The 14,513-nt window shown below is 42.6% G+C and overlaps 1 protein-coding gene across 1 annotated transcript; it reads right to left on the bottom strand.

Moving 5' to 3' along the window:
* Window positions 1-2,928: 2,928 nt before the first annotated feature.
* LOC130918413 (class I histocompatibility antigen, F10 alpha chain-like) lies at window positions 2,929-13,111 on the bottom strand. The gene is made up of 6 exons (XM_057840093.1): window positions 12,947-13,111; window positions 10,885-11,151; window positions 10,531-10,809; window positions 3,428-3,727; window positions 3,267-3,365; window positions 2,929-2,936 (listed from the first exon to the last, which is right to left on the bottom strand). The coding sequence occupies exons 1-6, from the start codon at window positions 13,086-13,088 to the stop codon at window positions 2,929-2,931; spliced, it is 1,095 nt and encodes a 364-aa protein (XP_057696076.1). The 5' UTR covers window positions 13,089-13,111.
* Window positions 13,112-14,513: the final 1,402 nt, after the last annotated feature.

The raw sequence follows: 14,513 nt of genomic DNA on the forward strand, positions 1-14,513 counted from the left end.
AGTGTTTAAATATATGTGGTGAAAAGGGGAGTGGGGCAACAAATGTGTTGCCTAGGGCACCAAATTAGTCAGGAACGGCCCTGGTGTTTATCATCCAACACCTATGGGAAGAAGAGCACACAAAATATGGAATCGGCTAGCAAAGGAGAAGTGAGTGAGTTGGGGTTGACCTCACCGCGTGTGGGCGTGACACCAGGAAGAAGCGGGCCGGGCAAAAGCCGTCCCGGGGGCGTCGGCCTCAGGCGAATCGACCCCAAGGATGTCGGTCTCAGAAGAAGCGACTCGGCCAGAAGCCGTCTCGGAATTGGCGGGGGTGGCTGCGGATGTGCAAACGAGGACGTGGAGTCTTTTAGGGCTGTCCCAAACGACTAATTTTCTCCCGATTAGTCGACTGATCTAATAATTAAAATTTTATTTATTTATTTTTTTTTTTAAACTAATTTAACAATGAAATTTTAGTTGACGCTTATCAATTCACAAAAAATATAATGGAACACTTAAGTTATTTATTAAAGTACAAATAAACACTTAAATAACAATAATAAATCACAAATAAGCAATGAGTTCAAATGCTGATAGAATTAACTAGTGTAGCATTATGATTGGAAAGATGGTCTCTTAAACTAATGGATTACAACTTTTATTCCATCCTTGATGTAAACACACTGTAAGAGCTACGGTGCACACAAATAAAACAACACAATTAGAAATTAACAAAAACTTTTCACCTTTTTCCTTTGAAACTTTTTTTTATATATCAATGAATTGCCTATATGAATTGCCTTTACCTTAAAGAGCATATGACACCAGAAAAAAGGTCTTAAATGGCATTATTATGTGAATTAGAATCATATTTTGAGACGATTCGACTATATACAACAATTTAGCAAAGCGTAGATGACGAGAAATTAGTCTTTTAATCTGCCGGTTAGCCACGCCTACAATTATAGGGCTTTAGTGTCCCCAACAGGTGGATGACGTCAGCGGTAGACTAGGCTCATCGGTTTTACTATTCAGCCCATTGAGGGGGAATTGTTCAGAAGGAGGAAAACGAGACGAAGAGAGCTGCAAAATGTCATTGTTTCAGTCTCTCTACTCCCAATATTTTTACAGGATATTCTTTTTATCCAAGTATTTTTCCCCAATAGCTATATAAATGGCTTGAGAAGGACCAGTCAGCCCGTCGAGGGGGAACTATTCACAATGAGGAAAACGCGACGAAGAGAGCGGCAAAATGTCATTGTTTCTGTCTCTTTACTTCAATATTTTTACAGGATATTCTTTTTACCCAAGTACTTTCCCCAATTGCTAAATAAATGGCATGGTCATGACAAATAACAATCTTGTGCTAAATGGAATATAAAATAATAAAAATCCATTTATTCAAGACGACATGGCAAAATTACTCCATAATGGTCAAAACAGTCGACTTCACCTTTACTGTCACACCTCCCGAACGATATTTTATGACACCTAAATCGGACATATGTAATTTCCCTTCCCCGGCTTCGGAGAATGTAAACAGACCAGAAGGAGTGACAGCTAGCCGACATGCTAACCCGAACCGAGGGATGTTTCAAAGTCTTCGAAGTGGAAAATCAGACATAAATAGCCTGGATTATTTGACATGACGACCCGGTTGTCGAGTTTCTTTGCGGATCGGCAAACCGCCCGGCGGAGAGCAATTTACAGTTCGTTCCCTGGAGGAGGGTGGCTGGAATTGTGCAGCTAACGTGCTAACAGCTAACTGCTAATGAGCATGAGGATAGCTTTTTACATGCCTATCAATGATCAAACGTAAGTAGTCCTTTATTTAAAGGAGTTTTATAGTGTTTACTTTGTAATCACTGTATTCGTATTTGAAATAATACAAAACAAGATGTTTACTCACTTCCTTGTAAGTCCAATGGTCCCACAGTAAATATCCATGGTGAATGGGAAGCTTTTGAAACTCCAAAAAGGCGCATACGCCTCTCCCGCATACAGAAAGATTTTTCTGCAGCCGTTTGGCTGGCGTGATGCAAAAAATAAAAGTATTAATCCGCAAAATCAGCTGAATACTTCGTCCTCATACACAACAGTACACTGTATAGTGAAGAGAACGTCTTCTACCGTACACGTCACAGCGCCCTCCTCCTCAATGCAAGACCGAAGCCGGAAGTCACTCATTTTCATGGCGCGGGATTCAAAAAACTAAATAAATATAGCGATCGCTTCCACACACATCCAAGCGGTCCATATCATTCAGGGGCATAAAATACCGCGTGTATTATGAAATAAACATGCTTTTTCGTGTCACAGGCACTTTAAATTACCTTATTATTATTACCTTATCATTGACGATATCTCCCTTGAGTGTAATCACTGTATATACTGTATATATTTATGACCTTTTAACCTTTTTCTATACCATAAAATAAACCATAACATGAAATAAACCTTTCAATTAGCATTAAGAACAATACTAGTAGCACTTATAGGCCCACCATTGTCAATGAAACATCATTATATAGTAAGGCGACAGCACCCTCTGGTGTACAAAAAATGAAAAAACAAAAAAAAATTACAAACTGGATGACGTCGCTTGGTGTTTATTCACGGCCGACGTGCAGCCAAGCTTGGCATTGAAGAGACAGGACAGAAAACTGTACCCTCCTTTGTTTCTTTGAAATAAGTCAGTGTTTTGGACACTCTGGTGCGCTTTTTTTGGCTTTGTGCCGCTTTCCCCGCTTACATACAGAGCATCCAACATTCTGAACTTTCCACACATATATTTTTTTAACCCTTCATTAACCGTCGACGGGATGTTGTGCTCGTCGACGGATTTACGTCATCGATGACGTCGACTAGTCGGGACAGCTCTAGAGTCTTTAGCTCAGGGGTGTCAAACAAGAGGACGGGTAAAAAGATCTAGCCCGTCAATTGAGTTTATTCCTCTAAATTAAAAAAAAAATTTCAATCCAAAATTGAAAGGAGAGACTATTGAGTGATTCCCCAATTTAGAAAAATGCTTTTGCCACGAATTGGAAATAAATAAAAGAGAAAAAAGTACCTGGAGCGACCTGGAATTGCTCCAACATGGACAGGAAGTGACCCAGAAATGCCCCAAAATCAAGGAATCACAGGAAGTGACCTCAAAATCAACAGGAAGGGACTCCCAAAACAGGAAGTTACTGGGGAATGCCCCTCCCAGTCCAAATGAATTGGACCCATTGCGCTATCAAAGGAGTTTGAAATGCAATGAAAAGAGAGAAGACGTCCCTTACCTTGTTTACGCTTGGCGACAAAGGCCGTGACGGCGACACCCAGAGAGAGGAGGACCAACAGGACGGCGACGGCCACCGGCGTCCTCCTCCTTTCTCGCGCTGACAACAAAATCAAACGTAAGGACGTACGCGTCGGACAAAGATGGAAGCGAGGGTCTCACCTTCTATGCGCTCGTTGCTCAATACCTCGGCGAGGTCCAGCGGGGTGACCACGTCCTCCGGGACGCCGTCCAGCCGGAAGACGCACTCATACCGAGCTCGTCGTTCCACCGTTATGAGGCGAGCGCTGGTCTGGAAGGTCCCGTCGTGGTTGGGGAGGATCTCGTTCATCTCCACGTTCTGGTGGAGCCGCTCGCCGTCCTTCCTCCAGAAGAGGGCGGCCGTCCTGGGGTAGAAACCCGTGGCGTGGCAGGTGACCGGCGATTCCGGAGTCTTCTGGAGCAGGGACACTCGTGGGAGCACTGGCGACAAAGAGTGCAGACATTTTGACCTCACTTCCTGGGAGATTTTAACTCACTTGCTGTTTATTCTGAGGTATTTTGCGAACTCATCGGCCGCCATTGACATTTGATAAAGATTAATAATAATAATAATACATTTTATTTCTAGAGCGCTTTTCAAACACACAAAGACGCTTCACAAGAGACATGGAATTACAGTACGATAAAAAGGTATGAAAAGGATTAAAAAATTAAAAGCACAATAAAAAGAGGTAAAAATATGACAGCTAGGGGTTATGGTGGGTAAGAAAGAGTGAACAGGTGTGTTTTCAGTCTAGATTTGAAAAGTGATAGAGTAGATATGCTGCGGAGATCAGGGGGTAGGGAGTTCCAGAGCTGGGGGGCGCCATGACTAAAAGCTCTGGAACCAAAGGTGGAGAGGCGGACACGGGGGACGGAGAGGGGGGGAATAGTGGTAGGGCGAAGTGAACGGGTTGGATTGTTTAGATCAGGGGTGTCCAAACTTTTTGCAAAGGGGGCCAGATTTGGCGTGGTAAAAATGTGGAGGGCCGACCTTGGCTTTTACGTAGAACAATATATTTAAGCAAATTTTAGCAAGCCATCCGGTGTGTCATATTTGCTTTATTATTATTTTTTTTTTAAATTAATTTAGGGCTGTCAAAATTATCGCGTTAATGGGCGGTAATTTTTTTTTTTAATTAATCACGTTAAAATATTTGACGCAATTAACGCACATGCCCTGCTCAAACAGATTAAAATCTCAGCACAGTGTCATGTCCACTTGTTACTTGTGTTTTTTGGTGTTTTGTCGCCCTCTGCTGGCGCTCGGATGTGACTGATTTTATGGGTTTCAGCACCATGAGAATTGGGTAATTATTGACATCAACAATGGCAAGCTACTAGTTTATTTTTTGATTGAAAATTTTACAAATTTTATTAAAACGAAAACATTAAGTGGGATTTTAATCTAAAATTTCTATAACTTGTACTAACATTTATCTTTTAAGAACTACACGTCTTTCTATCCATGGATCGCTTTAACAGAATGTTAATGTTAATGCCATCTTGTTGATTTATTGTTATGATAAACAAATACAGTACTTATGCACAGTATGTTGAATGTATATATCCGTCTTGTGTCTTATCTTTCCAGTTCAACAGTAATTTACAGAAAAATACGGCATATTTTATGATGGTTTGAATTGCGATTAATTACGATTAATTACTTTTAAAGCTGTGATTACCTCAATTAAAAATATTAATCGTTTGACAGCCCTAAATTAATTATTTCAACAATCTCGCAACTAGCCTTTGTTTCTCTTTCGACTCTCGGGCTCTTGTGAAATACTGCTGCCGTAAAATTAAACTAGTTGCTTCAATTTCTCGCACATATCTTCCCTGTAATCTTGTCGTACATGTCAGCGTGTCTTGTTTGTTAATATCGCCTCACATTGATCTCTTTAAAAACAACGAATGTCTCTGCAAATGATGCAGACAGAGTTGTTGCATATTTTGGAGAAGAAATACACTGGTCCAATTTCCACCTATCCTTGAAGCGTCGGCGGTCACAGTCAACTTTCTATTTTTTCTTGATTGTCGCCATTTTAGAAATGGGGAATAAAGGGTAATGCGGGGTAATGTTGATTAGAGTGCTGCTGCCTTTTAGTGGGTAAATGAGGTGCAGCATTTTGTGTGTATGCTATTTCATATGCTGGTAGCAGTACAGCTGACCAATGTATTAAGTCTGTGTGCGGGCCAGACGTTATTGATTTTATGACAGAGGCTGGGGGCCGGATGAAATTTGACCGCGGGCCGCATTTGGCCCCCGGGCCGGACTTTGGACATGTCTGGTTTAGATGGAGAAGATCGCAAAGGTAGGGAGGGGCCAGGGCATGGCGTATTTTGAAGGTGATGATAAGGATTTTGTAATTGATTCTTTGTTTGACGGGAAGCCAGGAAGTTGACGGAGGATGTGGGTAATGTGGTTTGTTGCGGGGGTTCCTGTGATGAGGCGTGCTGCTGAGTTCTGGAGGGACTTATTAGGGAGACCGAAGAGCAGTGAGTTACAATAATCGAGCCGGGAGGTTATTAGATTACAGACCAGGGTGGAAGCGGTATGGCGGGTGAGAGAAGGGAGGAGGCGAGAAATGTTGCCAAAGTGGAGACAGGCTGATCTGGTGATGCTGTTGATATGTGACCGGGAGGAAAGTGTGCTGTCGAGGATGACACCGAGACTCTTAACCTGAGATGAAGGAGAGATCGGTAAATTGTTGATTGTAATAGAGAACTTTTGGACATTAGAGAGTGTTGCGGTGGTACCAACTAAGGCTACGTTCATACTACAGGTCTTAATGCACGAATCCGATTTTTTGTCATATCCGTTTTTTTGGCGTGCCCGTTCAGACTGCTTTTATCCATTGAGACCGTTCAAGTATTACGCATGCGCACTAATTCGCAGTCGGACACGCGCTAAGCAAGAAGACCCGCATGCGCAGAAGCATCAAAACAAATGACAGACGTCATCCGTCATTTCAGGAATATCATATTTTGCTTTTCAAAAGGTGGACACAAATAACAGACATAAATAATCCCCGTTTAGGCTTATATTCAAAGTTTATATGGATCGATAGCATGCACGCACTGTCCGTGCACGTCACACACACATACGGGCAGTTTGTCCCGACTGTCGGCCGTGGAGGCAATGTTGAAGTATTGCTCACTTGGAACAGAGAGAAAACTGAGCATTCTCAGGCTTATCCTCAACCCATTTTTATTTTTTATGACTATTGTAGAGCGCAGCCCTTCCCCCAAAGCCGTGTTCACTGCAAGCTAGGCGCTAATAACGCACAGGTGCATCGCTACCGTAACGACTCTCTCGCTATTTGATGACGTAATTGCTGCATGAAATCCGATTTGTGGGACTGGACAGTACAGACCGCCGCGACAGTCTGGAAAAATGTGGCCCAGATCGGATTTAGACCACATACGAAAGTGACCCAGATCGGATTCGAAATGGTCCCGTTCTATGCGACTCGTCACGTTCAGACCGTCAAGTTAATGCCTCACTCGAGTCGGAAAAACACGAAAAAATCGGATTCGTGCATTAGGACCTGTAGTATGAACGTAGCCTAAGAGGACTTCTGTTTTGGAGCTGTTAAGTAGGAGGAGAACCAGGAGTTAATGTCATCTAAGCAGAGGGTGAGGGAGGAAGGTGGGAGGGAGGCGGTTGGTTTTGAGGATATGTAGAGCTGGGTGTAATCCGCGTAACAGTGAAAGTGAATGTTGTGTTTGCGGAAGATGGAACCGAGGGGTAGAATGTAGATGATGAAGAGGAGCGGCCCCAGGACAGAGCCCTGGGGTACGCCAGCGGATTGATGGGGGCCAAGTTTGACGAATTGTGTGCGGTTGGACAGGTAGGAAGTGAACCAGGAAAGGGGGGTGTGGGTGATACTAATGGAGGAGAGTCGGACGAGAAGGATCGTATGGGAAATTGTGTCGAAGGCGGCAGTGAGGTCGAGGAGGACGAGAATTGATAATAAACCGGAGTCGGATGCTGTGAGGAGGTCGTTTGTGATTCTAAGTAAGGCTTTTTCGGTGCTATGGAGGGGGCGGAAACCGGATTGAAAGTGCTCGTAAATGTTATTGGTAATTAGGTGGTTATGAAGTTGGGATGCAACGGTTTTTTCAAGAATTTTGGAAATGAAAGGTAGGTTGGAGATTGGGCGGAGGTTATTGAAATTGGTGGGATCCAGGTTAGGTTTCTTTAGAATGGGTGTGATGGAGGCAGTTTTGAGGGATGGAGGGACTGAACCGGATGTAAGTGAAGAGTGAATGATAGTAGTGATGAGGGGGGCTATTGAGGGAAGACAAGTTTTTATGAGGGCAGTGGGAAGAGGATCAAGGTGACAGGTAGTGGATTTGGTGATGATGTCAGAGATAGCCGGGATTGAAGGAAGGGTAAATGAAGAGAGGGTGCTACATGAAAGGGAACAGGGTCAGTCCCAGAAACTGCAGCTCCGGAGTGGGTCAGGGATTGGTGAATGTCAGTGATTTTCGTGGAGAAGAATGTCAGGATGGCTTCACAGAAATGAGCAGAAAATATGTGACGAGGGAGTGGATCGGGAGGCTTAGTGAGTTTGGCTAGAAGTGAGTACAGGCCTTTAGAGTTGTGTTGATTAGCTGAAATGAGACTGGAATAGTAAGTTGATTTGGCTGCATTGATTTGGTCCTTGTATAAACTGAGTTGTGAACAGTACATCTCTTTGTGTATTGATAGTCCAGTTTTCTTGTACAGATGTTCGAGCTGACGGTTTCGTGACTTAAACAGGCGGAGAGCAGGGGTGATTCAACTCACTTCCTGTAGATTTTGGATCATTTCCTGTTGAGTTTAGTGAATTTCCCAGTCATTTCCTGTTGATTTTGAGGTATTTCGAGGTCACTTCCAGATGGATTTGAAGCATTTCAGGGGCACTTCCTGTTGATTTTGAGGCATTTCCAGGTCACTTCCTGTTTAATGGTCACTTCCTGTTGCTTTTTGAGGCATTTCTAGGTCACTTCCTGCTCATTTGGTCACTTCCTCTTGAATCTGAGGCATTTCCAGGTCACTTCCTGTTGGATTTGAAGGGTTTCTTGGTTACTTCCTTATGTTTTTCAATCAATTTGTTAGCATTGGACATTCCTGGGTCACTTCCTGTGTATTTTGAGGCATTTTGAGGTCACTTCCTGTTGGATTTGCAGAATTTCCGGGTCACTTCTAAATGATTATTGCTTGCTATACTAGGTTGTAGTATAATGTTTAAGTGTTACAAAGAGTAAAGAGGGTCGGGTTCCACCTACATGCCCACACATAGCCAACCAAAATCACATGGGTGTCTCCAGCTTGCTCCCCCCTCCCTCAGGGCGGCACCCTTCTGTGTTAGGACAAACCCCTAAATAAAAATAGCAAGGAGGGTTTTTTCTTTAGCTCACTTTTGGTGACTATACAGCGTAATCTAGCATTCCTCTGTCTAGTCCCTCTTTTGCTCTCCTTGGCCAAGAAAACTGAGTGTCTTCTCTCCTTATTTTTGGGTAATTTTACAAATGTCTACCTAAGGGTCCATTTTTGAACTTGACACTTCCTGTCGACTTTGAGGCATTTGCAGGTCACTTCCTGGTGGCTTCTGAGGCATTTCTGGGTTACTTCCTGTTTATTCTCCGATCAGATCTCCAACAACCCGGCCAAAAGGCCAAACTGTGCGCATTCACCTTAGCTTTAACCCCTTGTACTGACTCCATTTTGAAAGCTGGGAAAAGGCTTCGAAACACAAGTTGACAATGTATTCCAAGTCGGCAGAAATCATACAGCACAGAGAGATCCAGGCGAGCAGGCAAACTGGATCCAAGGTCACCATATCCACAAAAGGTTCCAGAGAAAATAACCACGATTAATTAAACATTCAGTCTTTTAAAGGCTCTGGTGAGGCAGGCTGCGGTCCGGAAGAAGGGTGTGTTTGGGCATTGTTTAGGATTATTGTCTGTTTGTGGATTGGGCAGGAGGATTCGGGCGTTACTGTTGTCAGGGCAGCAAGAGTTAAGGATTTTGCCATCCTCAGTCCCACGTGAGTGCTGACTGTTCACTCCTCCGAATCAGATGTTCCTTGGACGACAGGACGTCCCGCCATTTGTTCTGGACTGTCTAGAAGAGCTGATTGCGGGATTTGGTGGTGCAGAAGTGGGCTTGTAGATGTCTTGCCTATCGCCGGATTATCATCGTCAATCTTTCTCAGTTGGCAAACTGACACCCACGTTGGCCTTCCGTGGTCAGAAGGCGTCCTGTATCTTTTTGTCCTTATCTGCCCGTAATCTGGGCACTGCCAGTTCTAATCATTCCAAGTCCAACTGTTCATAATATTGTTATTTTATATTGATGTACAATTATTTAAACAGTAAATACGAGAAAAACGATGCAAAGTATGTGGGTCAGTTTACCCCGACTCGGCCATGTAAGCACGACTGAAATTTTGCTCATTTGGCGCACAGTAAGAAACCGCACATTATCAGGCTTATCCTATTCTTCATTGTAGATTTTTATGACCGTGGTCAAGCCCGCCTCCTGCGTAGTAAAAGCCGAGTTCACGCTAGGCGTTAATGCTACATCGCTGCCGTCTTGCGTGCCGCTCTCTGCTGACGTAATTGCAGCATGAATTCCTATTTGGGAGACTTGACAGTTCAGACCGCCGCCACATTCTTGAAAAATGTGGCCCAAGTCAGATTTGAAATGGTCCACTTCGATTCCACTTGTTCTGTTCAGACTGTCCAGTTGATGCCTGACTCCAATTGGAAAAACACCAAAAAAATGGGGTTTCGTGCATTAAGGCCTGCGGTATGAACCTATCCCAAGTCACTTTCTGTAGATTTTTGGGCATTTTCAGGTTACTTTCTGTTATAGGTTGGTTTTGGGCATTTACAGGTCGCCTCCTGTCGATTTTGGGACATATCCAAGTAACTTCCTGTCGATTTTGGGTCACATCCTGTTGATTTGGAGGCATTTCCAGATCACTTTGTTAGATTTTGGGTTGTCTTCTTGAAGGAATGAAATTCACGATTAATGGGTGTGCGAAGAAAACAAAAATAAATGTGTATCTCAAATATGACATGTGCAAGGAGGAGTGAGAAGACATATTAGGGAGAGAACATTGATGAGGAACTGTTCAGGGGGAAAAAAATGCAGAATGAAAGTGAGAAAAGAAAGCACTGATGAGTAAAAATACCAAGATAGAGGGAGCATTTCACGGACAATGTGTGAGAGACAAGCTGTACGTTACCTGTTCTCATCAGAACGTCTCTCCCAAAGTTCACGTACTTCTTCAAGTATGAAGGACATTCCTCAGTCAAGTAATACTTCAAGTATTCATTATAGCGTTCCACTTCATTCCACTTGTTTTTGGTGATAATAGCTTGCGATTGGATGGCGTTCCACCTCGATCCCTTCAAATCAAATGACAGAAAGTCTTCCCCGTTGTAACTGATGTGATACCAACCATCGACCTGGTCGGTCACATTGTCCCATTGGCAGCCAACCATCCGCTGGATCATGTGAAGACCTGAAAGTCAGGCACAGAGGTAATAAGCCAACACCTCGGGGGGGATCAAATGCTCCAAATTGGAACGGCCACAACCTCCTGTTTGGTTGAAGCGCTCTTGAAGATTACGAATGCTAACTTTGTCTCTCTCCTGATTAGCAATATTGATCTGTGTCTGTCTCTCCCAGTAGCGTGGCTCCTCGGCTGTGATTTTCTCCATCCACTCCTGTTTGGCTACCGATTTTCTGTTCTCGCTGTCGTAGTGTGAAATCTGAACGCCGTCAACGTAACCCACGCTCAAGAACTCTGGGAAGTTTGGAATTTGAAATGACGCCGTCTTGATATATTTGAGAGAGTGGATGACTGAAAGGAAAAAACAAAAGCATTTGTCACTTGTACTCATCATCTTTGACATGACCGACTATTAGGGCCACGCAAAGAAAGAAAAAAGGAGGACGAAAATAAAACCGTGATATTCCAAGATGAGATGAAAGTCATACGTTGTCATTAGAGTTGTCCGATAATTACTTTTCCGTTTATATAACCCGTTGAAGGTAGGGTAAGGGGTACGGTTGTTGAAAGCGAGGGGCACGGTTTGTTGGATGACAAAGCTTGATCGGATATTACTCGATGAAAGCAGTGGCAGGGAGCGAGGTCGGCGAGTATCTGGACCCTTCTCCAATAAAAATCACGTTTACAGTACAGCCACTAAGGGGCGACCAAAGCATTACAAATAAAGGCAGGTAATCATATATGGGCCAAGATGAATTTTGCTGGGCTTTTGCCCAGATTTTGAGAGACAACGAGAACGATAAGTGGTATTTGGTATGGGGCAAAAAGCATTTTGGCATGTGGCATCTTTTTTTGCCATATGGCTTTTTTTTTTTTGTATGTGGCAAAATGGATTTTGGCATGTGGCATCATTTTTTTGGTATGTGGCAAAATGGATTTTGGCATGTGGCATTTTTTTGGTATGCGGCAAAATGGATTTTGGCATGTGGCTTTTTTTTGTATGCGGCAAAATGGATTTTGGCATATGGCTTTTTTTTGCCATGTAGCATTTTTTTTTGGTATGTGGCAAAATGGATTTTGGCATGTGGCATTTTTTTGGTATGTGGCAAAATTCATTTTGGAATGTGGCTTTTATTTTGGTATGTGGCAAATGGATTTTGGCATATGGCTTTTTTTTTGCCGTGTAGCATTTTATTTGGTATGTGGCAAAATGGATTTTGGCATGTGGCATTTTTTAGTATGTGGTAAAATGGATTTTGGCATGTGGCATATTTTTTGCTATGTGCAATTTTTTTTGGGTATGTGGCAAAATGTATTTTGGCATTTTTTTTGCCATGTGGCTTTTTTTTTTTTTGGTATGTGGCAAAATCAATTTTGCCACATACCAATAACACTTTTCGTTCTCAACCCTGCTGGAGAAACCACCAGAACAAAAAGTGGTATTTGGGAATGTAGCAAAAAGGATTTTGGCATGTGGCGTTTTTTTTGCATGTGGCAAAATGGATTTTGGTATGTGGCTTTTTTTTTGTATGAGGCTTAATGGATTTTGGTACGTGGCTTTTTTTCAATACAGCATTTTTGCAGGCATGCACACCAATGCCACTGATGGCAATACACGTCCAAAATTTTCATTCATTTTAAATGGCAGAAAAAATGTGTGTTTGGGATTTTTGGCCATACACTTTACATTACAGTGCATTGACATTCAACTGGCACCCAAGTAAGGCTATCCCAGTGACGGCTATGCACGTCCAAATTTTCAGTTCATTTTGAATGGCAGAAAAACATGTTTGGCTGTAATTTTTGACTACACACTTTACTTTTTGTTCTCAACCCTGCTGACAATTTTTGCATTAGTGGTGGGGCTGAACTGGAAAAGATCTGTTTGTTATAAGCAGTTACTCATGAGTATTCTTTTCACCTAATACTTTTTTTTTCTTGTGCTTGAGGGATTTTTGTTGGAGGACTACTTTTACCGGAGTCACTTTGTTTTGAAGTCAAGCTACTTTTACTTAAGTACAAGCTCGGCTAGTCTAGCCACCCCTGCGGATTTGACAGCAAAACCTACGAAGAGATTGATTTGGACGACGACGACGACATTCGTTCCGATTATAATGGACTTGTCAGAAAAAAGAAGTGCACTTACCAGGCGCGGCGCCGTCAATTTGCGCCAGCAAAAAGACTGTCAGAGCGATGATCATCACCAGCTGGCGCTGTTTTGAGTCGATCTTGGAATGACAACAGCCTCCGCCTCGGCTCACCTGAGCCACTTCGCGCTTTGTTTTCATTTTTGCAGGTTGCTGAGTTCTAGACAATGATGTGTTCACTGGAGCACGGTGTCCGAGGATTTTTCACCACCTGGTGACGTCAAGGTATTCTTATTTATTCAATTCCTTAAAATCTTTTGTGGGAATAATTTGGAAAAACTATCAAAATAATCACAGCAAAACCAGGGCCTAACATAACACCTGCAAGTTTACAGGATACTCAAATTGTCCCCACCAACTTTTAAGCAACCTTATTTGCATTATACGTATAATATTCATTAATTCAACAATATTCAACATTATACATATTCAATTGTAGGAAGGCAATCTAAACACCTGCAAGTTTACAGGATACTCAAATTGTCCCCACCAACTTTTAAGCAACCTTATTTGCATTATACGTATAATATTCATTCATTCAACAATATTCAACATTATACATATTCAATTGTAGGAAGGCAATCTAAATTGCCGTAAATTTTGGACTATAGGGCGCACCTGACTTTAAACCACAACCCACCAAATTTGACACGAAAACGACATTTGTTCATAGGTAAGCCGCACTGAACTAAGAGCTGCTCTTAACTGTATTATGGGATAATCACACTTAAAGAAATTAACCGGTAACACTTTATTTGACGGCGGCATCATAAGACCAAATGAACTGCCATGAAGCTTTGAAACAATGAGCTGCAAAGCTTCATTGCTTCAAAAAGTTTCATTTGGCCATCACTGCTCCCTTGGGGGAGACGGTCAACCTCTGCTGTCAACACTGTTGTCATCCAACATGCCTCCCGGCATGCATTGCAGCACTACAGATGTTAATAGTGATCAAAATTCATGTTCTGTACTAATTATTTCTTCAGTTTCTGTTCCAGTCGTTTCAGTAATTGCTAGTTATGCTATTTGGTAACACCTAATTTGAAAGTGACACTCATAAGACGATCTAATTATGACATGACACTGTCATGAGCATTGATGAATGCTTATAATAGACGTTATTTAGTGTCATCCGGGAAATGATCGCACTTTTGAATGGATGCAAAAGATCCGAGCTTGACATAAATGGAGTTGGTGACATCATTTGCCGGATGACACTTTATCTGTCATAAGCATTCAGTAATGACCATGATAGTGTCATGTCATCATTATGACGGTCTTATGACAGTCTTATGACGCCACTTTCAAATAAAGTGTTTCCTATGAACCCAAATAAATAAACAAATAATTCGCACTGGACTATAAGTCGCAGGATTTAAAAGGAGGGGAAAAAGTAGCGGCTTAGAGTACCCTTTTTTAACTTGCTGATTGGGTTGGTCCATTTTCTTTTTCCTCAAACGCGTGTTTGATTGGCTGATGGCTGGACGCCCCCACATACACACGCACACTTACACAGCCATGACAGAAATGCATGTTGACAACATGCCGCCGCCTCCACCACCCCCG

This window comes from Corythoichthys intestinalis, chromosome 7 (genome assembly GCF_030265065.1).
Source record: "Corythoichthys intestinalis isolate RoL2023-P3 chromosome 7, ASM3026506v1, whole genome shotgun sequence".
NCBI lineage: Eukaryota > Metazoa > Chordata > Actinopteri > Syngnathiformes > Syngnathidae > Corythoichthys > Corythoichthys intestinalis.